The sequence below is a fragment of the Phocoena phocoena genome, chromosome 6 (genome assembly GCF_963924675.1).
Source record: "Phocoena phocoena chromosome 6, mPhoPho1.1, whole genome shotgun sequence".
NCBI classification, from domain to species: Eukaryota; Metazoa; Chordata; class Mammalia; order Artiodactyla; family Phocoenidae; genus Phocoena; species Phocoena phocoena.
Window position 1 is genome coordinate 34,973,544 of NC_089224.1, and position 20,584 is coordinate 34,994,127.

General features: G+C 50.8%; 2 protein-coding genes and 1 non-coding gene across 6 annotated transcripts in view; 2 read left to right on the top strand and 1 right to left on the bottom strand.

Moving 5' to 3' along the window:
* Window positions 1–14,894, top strand: part of UBAP2 (ubiquitin associated protein 2) — an 89,137-nt gene extending 74,243 nt beyond the window's left edge. For 3 of the 4 annotated variants that reach the window (XM_065878409.1, XM_065878410.1, XM_065878411.1), the window contains 13 exons: window positions 982–1,021; window positions 3,165–3,330; window positions 4,238–4,307; window positions 8,497–8,692; window positions 9,440–9,531; window positions 9,696–9,743; window positions 12,343–12,421; window positions 12,642–12,847; window positions 13,123–13,222; window positions 13,307–13,414; window positions 13,559–13,626; window positions 13,706–13,885; window positions 13,967–14,062. In XM_065878409.1, the coding sequence (XP_065734481.1) occupies window positions 982–1,021; window positions 3,165–3,330; window positions 4,238–4,307; window positions 8,497–8,692; window positions 9,440–9,531; window positions 9,696–9,743; window positions 12,343–12,421; window positions 12,642–12,847; window positions 13,123–13,222; window positions 13,307–13,414; window positions 13,559–13,626; window positions 13,706–13,885; window positions 13,967–14,062 (1,449 nt within the window). Of the gene's footprint in view, window positions 1–981; window positions 1,022–3,146; window positions 3,331–4,237; window positions 4,308–8,496; window positions 8,693–9,439; window positions 9,532–9,695; window positions 9,744–12,342; window positions 12,422–12,641; window positions 12,848–13,122; window positions 13,223–13,306; window positions 13,415–13,558; window positions 13,627–13,705; window positions 13,886–13,966 lie in introns of all 4 variants that reach the window. The other variant, XM_065878408.1, reaches the window with a different exon arrangement.
* LOC136125229 (small nucleolar RNA SNORD121A) lies at window positions 2,417–2,498 on the top strand. The gene has a single exon (XR_010655997.1). It is a non-coding gene; the product is annotated as a small nucleolar RNA SNORD121A (small nucleolar RNA).
* A 4,246-nt stretch (window positions 14,895–19,140) lies between the features above and the next one.
* UBE2R2 (ubiquitin conjugating enzyme E2 R2) overlaps window positions 19,141–20,584 on the bottom strand; it is a 92,230-nt gene continuing 90,786 nt past the window's right edge. The window contains exon 5 of the mRNA XM_065878890.1: window positions 19,141–19,501. Coding sequence (XP_065734962.1) covers window positions 19,282–19,501 — 220 coding nt within the window. The 3' untranslated portion in view covers window positions 19,141–19,281. The remainder of the gene's footprint in view (window positions 19,502–20,584) is intronic.

Genomic DNA, 20,584 nt, shown 5'->3' on the forward strand with positions numbered 1-20,584 from the left:
GTGTTTCCCTTTCTCTGACTTTAGTCTTTTAACTCGTTTTGTTTTTTCCTAGCAGTTCTGTTTTATTGTCTACATTTCTTGTAAATAAATTCATTGTTTTAAGACTAAAATGTGTTGTAAATTAAGATTTTTATGAGCAGAAATTGTACTGGATTTTGGTTAAGGCAGAGTCAAAAGCTATAAGGTTTGTCTTTTATTTTTAAGTAGTTTTGACATTTGTGAGAAGGTCATTTCCTCAGGTTCCTTCTCCCATTCAGGACCAGGGTCTGAGCCCTGTAGGTTCCAGTGTCAATCAGTCTTTGCTGGGTCTCCCCACCCAGTCTGTGGAAGTAAAGTTTTCCTTGTGAGGATGCCTCCTTCTGTGAGAAGGTTCCAGTGAAGTGCTTTATGGTTAACTCAAACCAGTTGTTTTCAGATTCTGTTCTTTTTGGGACTGACTACCAAACAGTCCTAACTCACTCTTTCCCCACCCAGTTCAGAAAAAAACGTGTTTCAAAGTAACATCTTTCTCTGAGAACCATTTTGTTAATAATATAAAATATGATAATTCCTTGTATGAAAGTTATCTTTGTTATAATTTGGAAACATTTTCTTTCTTGTATGGGGGGTACTCAGGAGACAGAATGTGCTTGAGACAGGAAGGCTTGTGGAGATTTCAATATAATGAGAATTCCTAAGTCCTTCCTATGGCTTAATAATTTTTAGGACTGTTTCATTGCTTCCTGTGCTTTTGGTCTTATGTTTTATCCTTGTTACTTCCTTAAATACCCAGTTTGTTTTTTAAAAAAATGTCAGCTTGTTGAGATTTATTAAGAATTTGTTGTATTGCCTCTCCTTTTATTAAGAAACAAAACAAAATAGGCCATAGTTCTTTGCTTAATTCATAATGCTTCATATGTTTGTGGCTAAATCCCGTAGAAAGTCATCTAGGTTGTCATTTGATTCTGCGGGTTTACTTACTTTCTTTTCTCTTTCTTACAGAATGGACATGGTGGTAGTCGAAGTCAGCAGACAGTAGACAGTAAGTATATGAGCTAACTATTCTTGTCGTGGCTGGTGGAAACCACAGACAGAAAAACAGCGTAGCTAATGTGATGGGAAAACGATTGGCCAATGGCTAATTCTGCAAAAATAGTCCTTCTACATTTTTTCTGAGAGCTGTGTCTGATCCATTGTTGGCGTCATTTCTTTGCGTTTAGAGTTTGGCTAGAGATTCCCCGTGACCAGGTTGGAGCTGATGGTATTACTAGAAATGTTATATCCACAGCAAGAAGGAGGTATTGTATTATTCTGCCCTTGTCAGACTGCACCCCCAAGTGTAGAGTGTAGGCTGGATTTAAAAGATGCTTTGCTCAGAGGCCCAGGTTCCAGGATGCTCGGAGGGCTCTCACTTCAATAATGTGAAAGACATTTCAAGCAGAAATTGGCATGCTAGTTCAGGAAAGACATTGTGAGGAAGAGAGATAAAATGTTGCTCACTATAAACACTTGGGAGAAAAGGAGGGGGCCCTCCACATCCAGCACAGCTCAGTGATCACTGGAGATAGTGTAGGTGAATCCCCGTTAGTTGTTTCCTTTGTTCTTAGCTAATTTATCTATGGTTATGATCATAGTCTAAAATGAAACTGATTTTCATTCATCATTCAGTAAAGCAAATGGGTATCCACTTTCGGTATGGAAGTCAAAAAGACCCTCTTTATTTAGGAATTTTTGGAGAGTGGCCATGGGATTTTGCCAGACCAGGAGTGGGCCTCAGTTGGAATTGAAATGACACATGTGATAACGTGGGTAGCTCTGAGAACATTGGATGTCACAGGAAGTGTGAATTCCACAAGCCGTAGTGGGAAGTTTCTTTTGTCCAGGCATGGGGTCGAGAGCACATAGAGGTGTACTGGACATTTTAAGTGAGATAATGAGATGTGAAATGTCCGTAAAACATAGTGCACATTTTAGATAGGTTTTTATGTCCTGTGCTCTCTTCTCCAACCGTGTCTCTCTCTCTCTCTCTCTCTCTTTCATTCTCTCTCTCTTTCTTTCTTTCTTTCTCTCTGTCTCACACACACACACACACACACACACACACACACATACACACTCAAATTCATACAAACACACGTTCTTTGAGAGGCTTTCTGTGAACCTGTCATTAATGTGATCCGATACTCAGGGAGGTGAGTTTGGGGCCAGGGACATCTATGGTGTGTTTATCTAGTTTCTGTAAGAACAGGTGTCATTTGGGGAAGAACTGTGAGTAAAAAGCAAGCCTCAGGGTTGTGAAGACCACTCTTAAGAACTGACTGTGCTGTGTTGCCCTGTTGCTGTCTGTTCTGGTTTTCGAGCGATCCTCCATTTAAAGACTAGTGTGTGTCCCCTGGACTCCCAGGGCCTCCCGAGGAAAGGTGCTGCCTCCTCCTAACTGGAAAAGACAATGATGCTTTATTCCCAAGCACATATCTGAGTTGTATGTGTGGATGGCACTAAAACTGAGTCTTTTCTGCAGCTAGGATTGATCGCATTCATGCTCTTCTGAAAGCCTAACGCGTGCGTTTGTGTGCTCTGAGGTCTGTTCTGTTCAAGCACATGCGAAGGAAGTGCTCACTGCGCTTTTGAAAGTAGGTGTGGACAGCAGGGGTGTCTTCTGCAGATTTTAGGCCTGTGTAGCTCTCCACAGTATATGTACCCTGGGCTATCAACCCCTTCCTGCCCTAAACTGTCTGTGACCTTTCACAAAGTCAGCCTGATTTGATAGAAGCAGACCTAACCCCTGGGTGGTTCGCCTACCAGATTTTTCACTGTCCCTTGCTGTGCTCATGTTGTAACTGTATTTGTCAAACTTAGAGCCTCTTTCCCTTTCTGGGTGTGGCTCAGGGTCGGGTCCCTTTAGTTGGGAGGAGTATGTTCACCCCAGAGGGGCTGTGTATGCTGGTAAAGATGTCATTTCTCTCCTTGCCTGGGGCCTGTGTTCTGACAGTCCTCTCCATAGTCACAGCAGACAGAGAAGGGCCTACCTGTGGCATGCTTGTGCATTTTCCCCAGGGGTGTAACTTTGTATATGTCTCAACTGAGCCTGACGTGTCACAAAACATTGAGCATATTTCTGATACTTAACGGTTGGTTCTGGTGCTAAATAGATCTGTTTCTTACAGCTCCTTCATCTGTTCCAGCTCCAAAGACAACAGACCCTCCCTCCGCCCTCCCATCCGTGGGCTCCCTGCCCAGCACCACCTCCTGCACTCAGCTTCTGCCCTCTGTACCCCAGCACACTGCCGCTCTGCCCTCCTTGTCCCAGCCTGGTGACCTGTCCAGCAGCCCCCTCTCTCAGCTTAGCAGGTATGTGGAAAATACGGGCCCAGAGTCCGAGGCACACGGGGGCGAAGTCCTGGAGCCCTTCTACACAGCTGTTCCCATGAGCAGAACACACTGTTGCTCCCTGCATGACGTCCTGGCCTTTTGCAGTAAGGCTGCAGCGTAGGTGGCTGGGTAGGGTCTCACAGGCATCGAGTGTGAAAGCCTTGCTGGCCTGTAATGCCCCTGCTGTCACAGAGCCCTGGGTCCCCTGGGAATCAGGTGGGTCCAAGGGGTCACTGCTACTCTTCTTCAGCCCTCAGGAGGGTGCCCCGAACCTTGTCTCTCCTCCACATTCTGGGCCCCGTTGCTGTGATGTGGGGTGAGAGTGCTGGGGGTTTTCTGAGCAGGTCACTGCCTCGCACTTGTCGTGGTGTCAGAGATCAAGTTATCAGAACAGGGTGCAGGAGAATGGTATTTGTCTGGTCCCTACCCTGTCTTCTGAGTAGACTTCTCCTCTTTCCTCCTGTAGCCAGGAACAAAAGCGTTTGGTTTGAGTTCTGCATTTGATGGGAATTCAAGCTCTGTCTCTGGCATGTGGGGTTGAACATAGGAACTTTCTTCCTTCACACACAAATTTAATGGAGTCTCTGGGGCTGGCCGTGTTCTTACTGCAATCCTGTTCTTAGCATTTACAGTCTGCAGAGCAAATGGTTAGAGTTGTCTGAGCTGGCTCTGTAGCTTTCCTAGGGCAGGATGTCCCAGATCCTCATGGTGAGTGACCCTTTAGATCATTTCTAACCACAGAGCACCTGGACTGGGTTCCAAGGCCACATGGAAGGAAGGATGTGAAGGGATGGGCAAGCTCGTGTGCAGCCCTCCGTCTAGACGCGTGGGTCCCTCGGGTGGAGTGCTGGGGGGTGCACACGTGGGGCTCTGCCTTGTCTTCCAGCTCTCTCTCCGGCCACCAGAGCAGCCTCTCCTCTGCGCACACGGTGCTCTCCACCAGCACGTCACACACGGTAAGTGTTTTCCTTGCTCCCTCGCCCAGCACCCTGCTTAGCCAGCTTGGAGCTTAGTCATGTGCAGGTGGGGCCTTAGTTTGTGGATTTTAAATATCTGAAATACTCTAATAGGTTGGCTGTAATGTCTCCATCTAGGTACATGGTTTGAACAGATGATTTCCTAGGCAACATGGAGGACATCTTGCTTCCTAAGTCCATGTCTCTGTGGAAGAATTGGTTCTCCGTACCTGATAGATGATTGGCAGGGCTGTCAGGTGGTGAATTTGCTCCCAAGAACTCACTGAGCTCCCTGTTCATGATAGGAGACCTTTCTACCTGGCAGGGTTGGTTTCATCTGCTGGGGCTTCTTATGTTGAGGTCTTTGCAAGTTTTGTAGAGGAAAGTAGACTCGTTGCTAACTTCCGCGTGGGCTCTACTAAAAGTCAAGTTTAATCAAGAGCAGTGTTCCTGGGGAATGCTCTGTTACTTTGTGAAGCCCACTGTAGGGAGAGTGCTCGAAAGGAAAGGGAGAGCTCGTGTGTCTCTGAGACTGACAGCCCAGTCAGTGTAACTGCATTCCAGGTTGCTGGTGGTCGTGGAGACTTCACTCTTGCCGTCTCAGGCCATCTTCCCCAGCTCAGAGGCAGAGGCTTTGGGAAGGTTGCTGTTGAAGAAGGAAGCGTGGGTGTGGAGAGGCAAGAGTGGAAGCACAAGTGGGCGAGTGTCCTGGTGCGCTGAAGAGTGACCTAGATGGTGGTTGCTGAGGTGCGGCGTCTGAGCTGTGGAGCTGGGAGCGTGGTCTTGGGTAGGACTCGGTCTAGATCGAGCGGACTGAGGGCTGGCAGCCGGGCTGTGCAAGGAGGCAGGGCAGCGGGCGGGTGTTGTGCTAGCAGCCGGGGAGGCTGGAACGTGGAAGGAAAGGTGCCTGGAGAGAGCACAATGTCCCTCTCCTGGGAGACAGCAGGCTTCCACAAGGTGGAAGTAGATGGTTCCTCAAGTAGGGAAGGAAGTTTTGGGTGCAGATGAACGGGAGAGTCGGGAAACTGGGGGAAATTGGTTTCCTCTGAAGAAGTCGAATCTTTCGCTGTAGAATGAAGCAATGGAAAAGATTCAGGTCCTGTCCTTTATCAGAACCTGGCTAACATCGTGGCTTTCATACTCTAGCTTTCCAAGTGAAATCAGTTTACACATAATTCTTTGTCTTAAAACACATAGATCACTGTCTTCATAGCAGAGATTGGTGTGAACATCTCTGCCCTTGGAGTAAGTTGCCCACCAGCCAGTGCCTCCTGTTTGGCCAGTGGGAGCCCTGAGATGTCCCCTTTGTGAGCCCTGCAGAGCTGGCCCCCTGTTCCGGGCACAGTGTGTTGGAGCCCAGAGCTCTTGCTCTCATGGGTTAGCTGCACTCTATGTCTTAGCAGGAAACCCCAAATCTTACAGTCCCAATGGCCACAGCCAGAATCACCTAGTACAGTTGCTAACGTCGTCACAGATTCAATAACAAAAGACATAAAAAGATATATACTGAAAAGTTTTTGTCTCTTTTCTACTTGGTTGTACCCCTTTTCCTACTATTTTCTTGATCCTCTAGTTTGTATTTTATAAGCCCATAAAATGCATACATAGTAGTTTTCCTTCTGCCCTTTTGCTTTTCCTGTAATATAAATGGGAGTATTCTCTACATAGTGTCCTTTATCTTTTTCCCTCACTTAACAGTGTATCTTCAGGAGGTTTCTGTGTTGAATCAGAGTTCTTTGTTCTTTTTTCACAGCCCTGCTGCATTACATTATTTAATCAGGCCTTCTCTGATGGAACTTTAGGGCCATTTTCAGTCTTGATACCTTGGAAATACTGTGGGTTCAGTTATAGACCACCACCGTGGGAATATTGTGGGAAAGTGAGTCATATGTCTTTTGATTTCTTAGTGCATATAAGTTTTGTTTACACTATACTGTAGTCTGTTAAGGTGTGCAATAACATGTCTACAAAAACAACATACATATCTTAATTAAAAAATACATTATTAGCTAAAAATGCTAGCCATCACTTGAGCCTTGAGCAAGTTGTAATCTTTTTGCATTTGTAACATCAGAGGTCACTGATCATTATAGCAAATATAATAATGAAAAGACTTGAAATATTGTGAGAATTACCAAAATGTGATGCAGAGAGAGGAAGTGAGCCAATGCTGTTGGAAAAATGGTGCTGATAGACTTTCTTGACCCAGGGTTGCCTCAGACCCTCACTTTGTAAGAAATGCAGTATCTGAGAAGCACAAGAACATGAGATGTGCCTGTACAAACAAAGGTGTGTAACCTTTTGCACATGTTTCACGTGTGCAGCTGTGTCTAGAGGGTAAACCCTGGAGGTGGAATTGCTAGGCATTTGTCATTTTATACAAATCGCTCTGCATAGTGATTTAACCCACTTAGATCTCACTGGCAAAGAATGAAATGTCCTCTTTCCCCACATCCTCCTGAAATGATGTTACCAAATATTTGTATTTTTCCAATGTGTTAATAGAAAAATGACCTGTCAGTATAGTGTTTAATCGAAAGAGCTTGAACATCTATTTTATATATTGGAAAGCCATTAATTTCTTTTGGAGTGAGCTGTTTACATTTTTCATTTTCCTGTCAGGTCTGTGGTCTTTATTTCTGTAGTTGGGAGACTTAGTAGGTAGCCCTTTGTGATGGGAAGTGCAAATATTTTTCCTAGGTTTGTCATTTTATGAATTGATTTTTGAATAGTCGGATATATCATAGTCTGTCACAGCCAGGTCTTTCCTACCTTGTCTGTAAAGGAAATCTAGTGTATTCTCCTGCCCTTCGTGTTCTGTGGAAGGTTTGGTGCAGCTGTGCTTTTCTGGGCCCATCTGAGGGGCTGAGTGGCAGCCCCGTCGGATGGTCCGAGCGAGCCAGCAACTTGTCTTCCTCACAGATTTGAGAGGTGAGGGGGCAGATACAGGAACGCCGCCAGGGTCCACTGAAGGCAGGAGAGGCTTGCTGGATGACTCTGGAGTTCCCGTGGATTCCCCGTACTCCCCAGTCTGGGAATGTTCTTTTTTTTTCTTTTTCTTTTTTTAATCCTGTGGTTGAAAGGTTGTGCGGCCAGTGCCACCATCACAGTGCGGTGGTCAGAGCCGTTCCTGATCCTGTGGCGGGTGCCCTTGGCTCCACGCAGGGGGCCGTGGAATGGGTGCTGGGCAGCCCTGGCCCTACCCTGGGCTCTCGTCTTCCAGGTTCTGTCTGTCCATCTAGGCGGAAGGGGCAGGAGTCCCGAGGAGCCCCAGAAGACCATAATTTCAGCGGTCTTCACTTGCTGAGCCGATTCTGGATACTAGTGCTCGGGTGGGCAGGGCGGCCCGCGGGGCTGGGACCCGCACGGCGCCGTCTGTGCCGTGGAAAGCAGAGCACACGGTGGCCCCCTTTCTCCTGGTCCTTTGCTTCTTAGCTTTCCCTCCAGGAGTTTCCCGGCTTCTTTGTTGTGCACAAGTTCTGATTTGGAGGCTGGTCTCAGTCTTACAGAGCCTTTTCCTCCCTCTTTGACCCTTGCTTTGCCCAGCCAGGTGTATCTCTTCCACCCACCCCTCAGCCCCTGAAACCCTTCCTGATGCCTCGTTTACTGGCAGCTGGGCAGGACCCTTGGCACTCAGGCTCTTCACAGCTTTCTGCTAGGCTTTGCCCTTCTTTCCTCAGTGGCTCTTGTCGGGCAGGCCTAGGGCCGGGCTGGGCCCTGCTTGGTAGTCCCTGGTGACCCACAAAGTGTCACCAGATCCTGGAGCAAAGGCCTCTCTTGGCCACCTGTGACTTCAGGTCAGAGGAGCCAGGAAGGCTCTGACTTGGGTTGGGCTGCTTGTGGCCGCAGGCTCGACTCTCCTGAGGCCCCTTGCTTTTCTGTGAGGTGGCTTTTCACCTCATATTGAGATGCTCTGTGCTTATCTGTGTCTGTGCTTTGTTTCACTTACCAAAGCCTGAGCAACTTTAATGATTTTTTAGGAGGGTTTTTGGGTCATAAATCTCCATTTTAATGGTCTTGAAAGCTCAGCTGATGAGTTGTGTCCCAGTGGCCTAATGTGGCTGTAGTGTGAGAGGCCACGGTGAGCACACTGGCCCATCTGAGACTGCGGGCACACAGGCCAGGCCGGTTCTTGTGCACTCTTGTGCTCTGCCCCCAGATCCATGTGTCCTGGCTTTTGTCTTGCCAGCATGCCGGCGTGGAGAGCGCCCCTTCCCTCCAGTCCTCAGCCACCTTCTCAACGGCAGCAACCTGTGCCTCGAGTGCCGCGTCCTCAGGGCTCAGCCTGCCAAGCAGCGTGAACGCGGTCAGCAGCCTCTGCCTGGGCGGTGCCGCCGTGAGTGCCCCCGGCAGCAGTGCCAGGGCCACGCCCTTGGCGAGCTCAGGTGTGTGCCCCCGGGAGGAGGCCGAGGCGGCAGGCTGGGGGGTGGGGGCCCGCGAGCGTCGGAAGCTCACAGTCCCCCCCGCCGTGCCGCCACTTGCTTGTCATCTTTGCCCCACTCACCTCTTGAGGCCGGATCTTCCAGAGCTCACGTGGGGGCCAGGTTCTGGGTGGTTCTGAAATCGGTGTCTGGGGGCACGCTCCCCTGGGCAGATCCCTGGCAGCCTTTGTGCTCGTAGCTCCCCATTCTTTTCTGTCCTCGCTCATTCCTGGAGCCGAGGTGACGGAGCAGCTCTCGTGGGCTCTTCTGCTCCTGCTGTGACTGCCTGGCAGCCAGACCCGGGCAGTGTGTGGGCCCAGCAGACGGTGGTTTGGTCGTGACTGCTCGCCCGCCTTTGGCCCAGCTGTGCCTCTCCTGGCGCTGCCCGGCCTGCTTTGTTCTGAGGGGCAGGTGGTCCCTGCTGCTCGGGCCCTCTCGGCGCAGTGCGACCTTCAGGAGAGGGTGGCGGTGCTTTGTGCCGCAGGGCGCGGGCCCCTCTGGTAACACAGCCTGGATGTGGTGGCACGTGCTCTGCCTCCCCCGCCCCCTAGCACGGCTTCCGTTTCTCTCGGCTGCTGCCCTCCCCTCTTGCCCGTGGCCTCGTCTGGGACGGCACCGTGACAGTGGGCTCGACAGCCGCCGTGCCCACAGTACCTGAGGAATCTCGCCCTTGTGGTGGCCCCTTCACTCCATTTGAGTTTGCCTTCACAGGCAAAGAGCCCCCCAGCCTGCCCCAGGGGGCGCCTCCCCTGCTGCACAGCCAGTACCTCGTGGGCCCCGGAGGACTGCTTCCTGCCTACCCGGTGAGCGCACGTGGGGCTCTGGGCCGGCCCCCGGCAGGACCTGGGGGCCTTGGGTTGCTGCTGCTCCTTCCCTGAGCCCGCCTCTGCCGCTCGGATCCCGGGCGTTTCTCCAGCTAGACTCTGTCAAGGCAGGGCATCTAACAGCCTTTTTGGTCCTCACACAGGTTTATGGCTATGACGAGCTCCAGATGCTGCAGTCGCGGCTGCCGATGGTGAGTGGGATTTGGGCTGGTGGCCGGGGGGATTCAGACTCTGAGTCTCGCGCATCTCACCCGCGCAGCCGTGACAGCTACCCTCTCTGGCCTTCGGGACACTCGGCCTGAGGACTTCCCTCAGCACCACAGCTGAGAAAGCTGCTTCCATTTGGTGGTTGTGTCTGCTGCACCTACAGCCTGGGCACTCGAGCGTCCTGCGCTCGTGCCTGGGGATCTTGAAGATCATTGGGACCTGGGGCCCCAGTAGGCAGTGTCCTTACCAAACGTGGGTCCTTCTCTTCCCTCAAGTTCCACCCCTCCCCCAACCAAAACAAACAAACAGGACGTGGCGCTGCTTACGTGCCCCTAGACTTTTTATAAAAAAGTCCTCTCCGAAGTACCATCTAGTGTTTGTGGCTTCTGAAGTGGCCGTTGGTGATGCTCGTGATGGCAACTTTGTTCTTCTGAGTGAGTGGCTGGAGCCAGCAGTCTTCAAGGGCCCTTCTGGGTTTAGCCTGCCATCCCGTGTATAAGAACGCTGGCCCCAGGATCTCTCTGGTGGCTGCAGTCTCACTCTGGGGGCAGCATTGCCTCTTTATTCTGGCCCTTGCTACCAGGACGAAGCACTGGGCCTTCTCTGGGATGGCCACGTGAGCAGGACTGCAGTGCAGAAGAGGTACAGGACGAGGCACGCTCCCTGCCCGGACAGCCTGCAGGCTCCTGTACCGCCACCCCCTTCTTGGTCTGGCGTTTCCCAGACTCCTGATCATTTGCAGCAGACCAGGGCATCTGTCACATTGTCTGGGAGTAAATAGCTATTTGGACCCTGATGTCAACTCTCCTGGGTATGGTCTTTCCTTTTCCCCAAGTGAAGGTGAGGTGTCCTTCCTCAGACTCCTCTCCACTGGTGTTAGCCCCTCTTGGGCTGGCCACAGAGAGCTCAGGGAGCTGCAGGCACCACCTCTACCTCCCAGGCCCCAGTGGCTGATGCTCGTGTCTCTCAGAAGACCCTTTCATCTGCTTGGAATGTTTCCATAGGTTGGTAGCTGGGCAGCTCTTCCCCAGTGTGCAAACCAGCAGCCAATCACACTACTGCTCAAGGGGCCTGCGGGACTTTCCAGCTGCTGCCCATGTCCCTGGAGGGCCCAGAAGGATACTGAGGACATGATGACAGATTTCTAGAGTGGAAAACAGAACTTAGGGTTTCTGGGGATGCCTTAAGCCCTAGGGCTTTGCAGGGAAACCAGAAGTGGCCCTAGTCCCCCTGACACTCAGGAAACCTTGCAGCCAGGAGCCCCAGGGCATCAGAGATGGAATGCAGGAGGTGGTCCTGAATGAGTCTGAAGGTGGTGCCTGGTTGGGCCCCTAGGTGACTCAGTGGGATTCTAGCCCTGGGAATCATCCTGGGCTGCTTCATATTCCTTCAATCTTTTTGTGCCTTAGAAGCAATCACCTCTGAGCCTGCCTTTTTTTTTTTTTTTTTTGCGGTATGCGGGCCTCTCACCGTTGTGGCCTCTCCCGTTGCGGAGCACAGGCTCCAGACGCGCAGGCTCAACGGCCATGGCTCACAGGCCCAGCCAATCCGCGGCATATGGGATCTTCCTGGACCGGGGCACGAACCCATGTCCCCTGCATCGGCAGGCAGACTCCCAACCACTGCGCCACCAGGGAAGCCCTGAGCCTGCCTTTTGAGATGCATTTCTTTCATTTTCTCCTTCGGTCATTTCTTAGATTCTGATACTTTTGTGCCTCATTTCCACCTTTGGATTTTCTTGTGTCAAAGAGCTCCCCCTCCTGGGCTTCCTCCAGGCCTGTCCCCGCTTGTGTTCTACTAACTGTGCTTTTCTAGCCCTGCCTTCTGTTGTGGTTCTGGTCTGAGGGTGCCATGGATTTCCTGGAGGTGTCCGGGAGATGGGGCCAAAGGAGGCTGTAGGTGCCTTTCCTAGACACTGCTGCCCACGAGGAAAGCAGGAGGGCTTTCCCTCAGCTCAGAGGACCGGGGTGCAGTATGTCCAGGGCTGGCAGAGCCCTGGGCGGTGAGTGAGGGTCAGGGCAGGCCTCCCCTTCTTCATAGAGCTCCACTGTGTTTTGCCTCAGCATCCACGCTTGTCCTGACTCCTGTGCAATGTCAGCGTTGCCAGGGCAGAGTGGGTGGTCTCTCCTAGCTCAGGACCTGACCCCTGTTAAACCCTTTTGGCCCCTCCTCCTCCTCAGGTTTCTTCTTGTCCTGTTAACTTTCCTCGCTTTCCTTCAGAATCCCTCTCACTGGAGAAGCCAGTAGAGTTGGTTTGGCCCATGACATTCACCAGCATCCATCTGTGATGTAGAATGGATGTGTGTGACTGGGCCTCCGCTGGCTCTGCCCGGGGAAGGCTGAGGGATCGGTCAGTGCGTCTACATGCTGTGTGCCTGCCACACTGCACAGCTCTGACCGGCACCATTTGTTTTGAATTCTCTGTGAGTGCTGCCCTCTGGTGGTGTGCCCGTGACGTCCCTGCGGTCTGGTAGGCCTGGGGAATGTGGCATTGCCTGGAGCACCCGTACTGCCTGCAGGTTCTGCTGCCCTGGGAGTGGGGTGAGGCTCTTGTGCTGACTGAACCTCTCTGGTCTCTCCTAGGATTACTATGGGATTCCTTTCGCTACACCCGCAGCCCTCACCAGTCGAGATGGGAGCCTTGCTAATAATCCCTATTCAGGTTAGTCTTGTTCAGGGGGTTAGGCATGGGGGTGGAGTGGTCATCGGACTGGCCTGTGGCTCATCCCGGGAGTCTGGAAACAGACGCAGAAGGGCTGCAGAGACCTACCGGTTTCCTGTTGTGCTGGCAGCCAGGCCTGTTCCTGTTCACAGGGACCAGTCTGGCTTTTTCCTGGCTGGATAGGGGGCAGTGACTGGATTCAGTGCCCCGTTTCTCCCAGGTGATGTCACAAAGTTTGGCCGAGGAGACTCTGCGTCCCCTGCACCTGCCACCACCCTGGCTCAGCCCCAGCAGAGCCAGTCCCAGGCCCACCACACAGCCCAGCAGCCCTTTCTGAACCCTGCCCTGCCACCTGGCTACAGCTACACTGGCCTCCCCTACTATACAGGCGTACCCAGTGCCTTCCAGTATGGGCCCACCGTGTTTGTGAGTATTCAGGGCGGTGTTACTCCAGCTCCAGGGAACAGAGGGAGGGCAGGGAGGGAGGGACAGGTCCCCACTCAGAGTGTCACCTGGCCTTGAGGAATGAGTCCGGCTTGGGGGCGAGGTTCCTTTCCCATCTGTTTTGAGATCTAGCGTGTTGCGCTACTGAAGACACCTCCCTAGTGGTTGTGCCACCAACTGCCTGAGGCTAAGCCGGGGTGACCTGCTTCCCCAGCTCTGTCCCCCTACTGATGCCTTTCCTGCTTGCCTGCCACCAGGTCCCCCCGGCCTCAGCCAAGCAGCACGGTGTGAGCCTCAGCAGCCCCACCACCCCTTTCCAGCAGGCCAGTGGCTATGGCCAGCACAGCTACAGTGCAGGTGAGGGGTGCTTCCGCCACGGAGAGGCACAGGAAGGACAGGCTCACCTAGCTCACACGTGCCTCTTGTCCCTTGCCGTGCTAGGTTACGATGACGTGAGCCAGGGGGCAGCAGCAGGAGACTACACCAAGGGTGGCTATGGTGGATCATCGCAGGCACAGAGCAAGTCTGCAGGTTCTGGGCCTGGCAAAGGTAGGCCTTTCCAGGATTGCGGCCCAGAGCAGTCATCTCCTCCCCTGACTCCTTCTCAGGCGAGGCTGCCCCAGAGGGCCCCTGGAGCGGGGGGAGGCTGGCGCTGGGGCCAGCTGACGTGGGAACAGCCGCTTTTCCTTCTAGGAGTGTCGGCGTCTTCGAGCGGCCCCGGCCTCCCTGACGTGACTGGGTCCGTCTACAGCAAGACTCAGGTGAGGGAGGGCCGGCACTGGCGGGAGGGCTGGCAGAGTGCCACCAAGCGAGCCTCACTGTCGTCTCTCTGCCTTGCAGACTTTCGACAGGCAGGGATTTCACGCAGGGACCCCACCACCGTTCAGCCTGCCCTCGGCCTTGGGCTCCCCTGGGCCCCTGGGCCCCGGTTACGCGCCCTCACCGCTCGTGCACGTCCTGCCCGCCCACCAGCAGCCTCACTCACAGCTGCTGCACCACCACCTCCCGCAGGACGCTCAGGTGAGCCCGGTGGAGCAGGCGGCCATCCTGCCCTGGGCTGGGGGCTCCACTGCAGCCTTGACAGCCTTCTCTCCTCCTCAGAGCGGCTCCGGTCAGCGCAGCCAGCCCAGCTCCCTGCAGCCCAAGTCGCAAGCCTCCAAACCTGCCTACGGCAACTCTCCATACTGGACAAACTGAACCCTGAAGAGCTGGGGGGCCAGGGCGGGGCCTACCCCGGGCAGGAGAGCGCACACAGAGCCCGGCACCCTCCCCAGAGTTTCTGAGACGCGTAGCTGTGTCAGCCAAGCCTCTGTGGGGAGCCTGCCTCCCAGACTCCCTGTTGTATGTAATGTATTTATGTATGTATTTGTAAATGTGATAAAAGGCTTGGGGGAGGGGGGAGCTCCCCACTCAAGCCCCTTCCTGCTGTAGCAGCAGCAGCCCCCTTCCCTCCTTCGGCCTTCAGGCCTTCTACAGAGCCCCCCGGTGGGCAGCGTCTGGAAGGGCTGGCTCGAGGCAGTTTGGGGACTGGGGTCAGGTACCAATGAAGAATCACGACTCATCTCGCTCCCTTGTAAACCATTCTTTGAGTTTTCGTCCCTGTGTAATTACTTTATCCCTTGCTTTTTGAGAAACTGGTCCTTTTGTCATCTGTCATGTTCCCCTCCCTCCAAACCTTGATCTGGGAATGGCAGAGAGATAGCCCTGCCCCCCCCACCCACCCACATAGAGGTGGCACCTGTTTGTCTCCACAGAGAGCTGGGGCTTCGGCTTCTGGTCTGGTCTTGTCCCCAGAGACTTGCCTTCCTCTGGCTGACCATTTTTAAAATAATCTGAATTTGCGCTCAGAGATACTCAGCCAGTCAGCTCCCCTTTAAAAAAAAAAAAAATCAAAGATATGCCTTCATCTCAGTGACAACATGTCTCCAAGCAAAGGCTCCTCTATTCCAGTCGTCCTGAACCAGGTGGGCGACTGTTTCAGAGGTTTTCTCTTTTGCCCAGACTCCACCTAATAAAGTTCTGAGAGCATACTTTCTCTGTGTGGTGAGACTCAGGGAGAGCTCAGGGCAGAGACCATCTTCATTATGGTTCCAGGGACCCTGGACTTCACAGGGCTGAAGTAGAGCTCCCGTGGTCACAGGCTTCTGATAACAGGGTGTTAGGGCTTCAGTGGGTATTCCTTGCTTTGCTGGGCCCTTCTCTTGCCCCAAAACAATCAGCATTCAGGGAGGGAAAAGGTAAAGGACGCAGCTGACAAGGTAGCTAACCCTCCTGACAGGCAGTGCTTATCAACGGTGGTTACCTTTGTTTTTCTTGCAACTCTGTAACAGACTTAGGGGACAAGGCGGTCTCTAAAAGGGTCTTGTCAACAGGATATTACGGTAGGGTAATTTCTTTTCCAAAGGAACAAAGGTAATAGGAACTCTGAGAATACAGTTCCAGGCCTGTGAGAGAGTAAGTTTGCACAGCTAAACCTCTCTGCCCTTTGCTCTTCATCAACCAAATGCAATCTTGATTGACCGTCGAGGACTGTGGCGGGACAGATGACTAGTGAGCCAGGGTGGTGTGAAGTAGGTAAGTGGGTCCTGGGCTAAATATCTGCTCCAGAAAGTCCCAAGGAACCATTCACCTGGGGCCAGGATTCTGAGTTCTCTTAAGCTCCTCCCTCCTGATTCCAGGCCACCAGTCCAGAAGGAACTGGGGCCGTAAAACAATCCATGTCTCCACCAGGGGGCAGATGTCCATGCTTGTCTTGAGGCGCAGCCGTATTCCAGCCTGGCAGCTAGCTCAAGGCCTTGAGGTGTTGCCCGAAGCATTACAGCATCCCGTTTCAAGTCAGCGTGCCAGAACCAGCCCAGGGGTACAGTCTTTACCTTGTCTGTTTGACCTCCAAAATCAGTGGTCATTCATCAGATAGGTCAAGCACTGCTGGCTTAAAAAAAAAAGTAAGTGTCCACAACTGAAACTTACTAAATTATGTGATCTATTGCTTTCTGATCCCTTTTAGCAGCGGGAAGTTGACAAGTGACAATGAAAACAAAAAACTTGCGTAAGGAGGGCAGTGGAGCACTCCTCCATCACTTCACCGACCTACTTGTACTGGCAGCTTGTGCCCTATTTCAGAATTAAGGTTAACAAATGGCTTTGTCTTTAATAACCTTTCTTAAAAGCTGGTAAGGATTTGGGGATATTTATTCTGCAAGGAGGTGAGTTGAGCAGACTGTCAAAAGGCAGGTGAGCAAGATTTGGTTTTTGTTTTAGTTTTCCAGCTGACTCCTGTGCATAATCTGCAAGGGAACAGAGGAAGGATTAAGACCACCTTTTAATTTCAATACACAAAAAAAGAAGAGGGTCATCCCATGGGGAAGTAGCAATACAGGTATATTTTATTTCACATTTTATTAGTAGACAGATGGGCAGAAAAAGACAAAAAATAAACCACTAAAGGGTAAATTGAACACAAAATGCATCAGATAATCTTTTCTCATAAGTTAAACTAAAGAAAAACATCTACAATTTCAGCTAAGAAAACTATTAAAGTCAGGTGTGTCCTGCTGGTTTCAGAATAGTTGAAAATTGCATCTGAATCTTTGTAAATGTAAACCTTTTTAAAAATCAGGATGGGAGGGTAGAGAGTTAATTTTCAGTGGAGAACTACACATTTTCCCCTTCAATCGCTTACTATGTATTTTCCAAACATAAGGAAACCAGCAAATAAAGAAGCAAATAATTACCAGGGAAGAGGAAAGAAGGGACTACAAAAAAGCTTGGCTAATAGAAAAAAGAACTCTGGAATGATGTGAAATGAAAGGGGAAGACTGCGAGAAGCAACAACAGAATCATAATGTACGTTCTCCACCCAGCCTCAAAATACACAGACCTGAAGAGCGTCCAGAGGCCTCCACTAGAATCGAAAGGAACCTAAAAATGCAGGATGGATCCTGAATTCATGTTACACCAAATAATCAGCACAACTGCACTCACAAGGTTGTGGCCTAAGCCTGAGATCTCCACTCCCGAAAGGAGTTACGTGCTTCAGTTTTCTTTTGCCATAGTATGTGTTCGCAGGACAGAGCTCTGGAACCAGCACCTGGGTTTTACAAGTCATTCTGAGCTATCAGAATGTCCCACCTCCTAGCAAATCAGCACACCCCAGTCTTTTCTGGAACTGACGACTACTCTCATCAGAGGCAAACCCAGCTCTGAAGAGTAACACCCCAAAGGCTGAGAGGTACAACCTCCACCTGGCTCTCTGAGTCAACGTAAAACAGAGGCCAGCAGGGCCTGTGGGACAGGGCTGAGCAGCACAGCACCTCCCACAGTGCCAAGGAGTCTGGCCTGCCCTGGGGGAGAGACGCTTTGGCAGGAAGAGAAAAGGCTTAGTTTTAGGGCTCCGAGAGAGCGTAAGACCAAGCACGCGGCGCACGCGTGTGTGTTTTGGGAGTGTGGAGTGATTGACAGGGGGTGATCAGAGCATTATGAGTATGTGTGGGGCGAAAAACTAGTTTCAACGTCCTTCTATGAGAGTTTGCACTCAGTGTTTTGTCACAGGAGAGCTGCTCTGTTCTCTGAATCTGACTGGAGTCACTTGACTCAGGGGTGCAAGTAGGCCATGGAGTTTGGACAGATTCTGGGACCAGGCTCAACAGTGTCCCATGTGAACCTCAGCACGTTCAACATTCCCACTTTTTTAAGACTAGATTCCAGAGAAGGCTGCTGGGAATTAGTTGGCAAATGTTTGGAGAGTTTGAAGAGCGAATGAAAACCCTGAGATCAGAAAGGAAGGAGGAACTAAGGACCTAAGTATCACAGACTGTGTCCTAGGGTCCATCCTACCTCTGTCCCTCATCAACCCTTTCGTTCTTTCTGAGCTATACGATCTGAAGAAAAGGAGTTGAACGCTAGCGCGCAGGGATCTGAAGTAGGTTCATAGCGGTATTTTACCCACTGAAAGAACACTGCCCTCCTGTGAACTGACCCGCCCCCATAAGAAACAAAAATCATCGCCAAGTACTGAAGAAGTCCCTGGTTGGTGAAGGCTGATGGAACTCGGTATTGATTGAAGTAACACACGATCGACACCAGGGAAATCAAGGCTGCAGCAATTGCGTGGCAGGAAGATCTAGCGTTGCCCAGACACTGCTTGCAGCCAACAACTCCCTTGGCTCTGCCAGAAGAGTCAAAGAAGCTCAGGGGAAAGCTCCATGCACAACTTCCGCTTGCACTCCATAGCCCGAGCACATTGAAAGGAGAGAAAAGTCCAGGTCACATCCAGTGAGAAAAGCGGGAACCGGTCACGCATGTCTCACATATATCCACAGTTACCACTATCAGTATAAGCAGCTCAATGAAAACCAAAATCTTAACACATGCACCTAGTATTAATACTAAGTAATTAAAACGCGCTACTTAAAAAAAATCCTCATGGTGAGAGTGTATCTTTCAGGGAAAGGCCATGTTAAATATATAAAACAGATGTTTTTCTCTCCCAACAGTGGTCCCCAGTAGTTTGACTTTTTCCCCCAGCAGCATCAACCAAAACCAGCATAGTGATTTTAACTCTTCGTTCCCGTCACTAAAGACTCCACACACACACACACACACACTAATCCCCACTCTCTCCCCACTCCCTGGGGGAAAAAAATAACTCTGCCTTCAAAATAAATAGCAATCAGTTCTATGTAAAGTATGAATATTTATTTCAGGCTTTAGATCCCAATCGATTTCAAAAAACAAAATCTGATCTCTCAGAGTAACTGAGGCCTCTGTGTTAGGCTGAAGGGCCCTGTGCCCTTAGGAACACATTTCAACAGGTTCAGAACAAAGTCCCTGATGCCTGCTGTACCCCAGCCTTAAGAAGGGAAAGAAAATTCACCACCACGGGGCTGAACGAATGCACACACACTAAGGTAAATGAGCAGCTAAAACTTGGCAAATTTGCTTTGTTAAGAAAAAGTTTGTTTTGTGGGGCTTTTACGGTTTTTTCTTTTGCTACCCAGCATATGCAGCACTTGTGAACTCCCGATGGGTTCCCAGCTTTAAACACATTAAACGTCTTGATGAAAGACTAATTCTTCAAGAATCTAAAAACAGACCAAACGTGTTTTGCTGTGAACACTTTGCGGAGACGAAGTGAGGTGGGAGTTTGAGTTTAAAGAAAAAAAAAAAGAATCAATACAGTGATGGAAGGGAAAGAATGCAAGAATTCAGACATTCTGTGGAGGATTAATTTCTCTCCATTAAGAGGTCCATAAAAAGGAGCAAACTGAGATCCATAAGGGGAGTCACCAGGAGCCGTGTTTGTTTTCCCCACCCCCATGATAGGTTTTTGCTGAGGGGCCACTGCTAGGTCCCCACTTGCTCCCCTCCCTTTGGCCTGAGATGGCAGGGCAGTACAGGGGCCTCGAAGGAGCACGTCACGACTCCTCATTCCCAGAATCATCATCGTCATAACAGTCGGCATCTTCCTCCTCCTCATCTTCATCATCAATGTCGTCGTCGTACAAGTCGTCATAAAGCAAATCTGAGCTGTTGTCATTGGAAGGCACTTTAGTTTTGATGCAGTATTCCGCCAGGGTCGTGGGGACCTTCACTCCATCCTTTTCTGCTTCGGCTTTAGTGGCTGACACCTGTTTCCTGAAGGGAGGATAGTTTATATAAGTCTCTGGAAGATGGATTTATAATTGGCCTAAACAATCTAAAATTCCTTACTGGTTTCTGAACTTCAGTACCTACCTACCTGAAAGCATCTTTGACAAGATACCCTCTACTACACCAAAGGTTCTAGCCCATCAGGTACCATTCTGAAGGACACTTAAAAATGACCCTTCTGAGGGCTTGCCTGGTGGCGCAGTGGTTGAGAGTCCTCCTGCCGATGCAGGGGACACGGGCTCATGCCCCGGTCCGGGAGGATCCCACATGCTGCAGAGCGGCTGGGCCCGCGAGCCATGGCCGCTGGGCCTGCGTGTCCAGAGCCTGTGCTCCGCAACGGGAGAGGCCACAACAGTGAGAGGCCCGCGTGCCGCAAAAAAAAAAAAAAAAAAAAAAAGACCCTTCTGAAGGGCATTTAAAGCCATGCGCCTCACATGCTGGTTGGCCAGAAGTCACCTCAGGTTTTCCGCCTTGTCTTCTCGCACTAAACTCGGAATGCAGTCCCAACAACTCAATAGTCCTCCTACTTAGAGAAAAATCCTATGTTGGATTCCAAAGTCTTGCATGATCCACCTGCCTATTGCTTCATTCTCGCCACCCATTACTTTCTCCGATTCCAAAACATTCAGGCCACTCGGGGGTTTTTTAGTACCTTCAAACATACCTAGTTGATATTTCTGTGAGGACCAGTTGCTCTTCTGCCCTACATACGGTTGACTGCTTCTTGTCACTCAGATATGAACTTATATGTTACCTTAGAGGAGGCCTATTCGGACAATCCAACTTAAAGCAGCCATCTTGTAATTCCTTCATATTATCCTATTCATCTTCCTCATTTGTTCATTTTTCTGTTGTTCTCCTTGCGCCCCTGAATGTGAGCAGAGACCTTGTCTATCTTAGTTAATTCTATATCCCCAGTGCTTAGAACACCGCCTGGGCACATACAGCTGTGCAACAAATACTGACTGTATGAACGCGTGAAGGTTAATGTTTCCTTCAACAAGTATGAAAATTCGACCCCTCAAGGGACTAGAAAAACAACTTAAAAACATCACTGGTGGTCCAGTG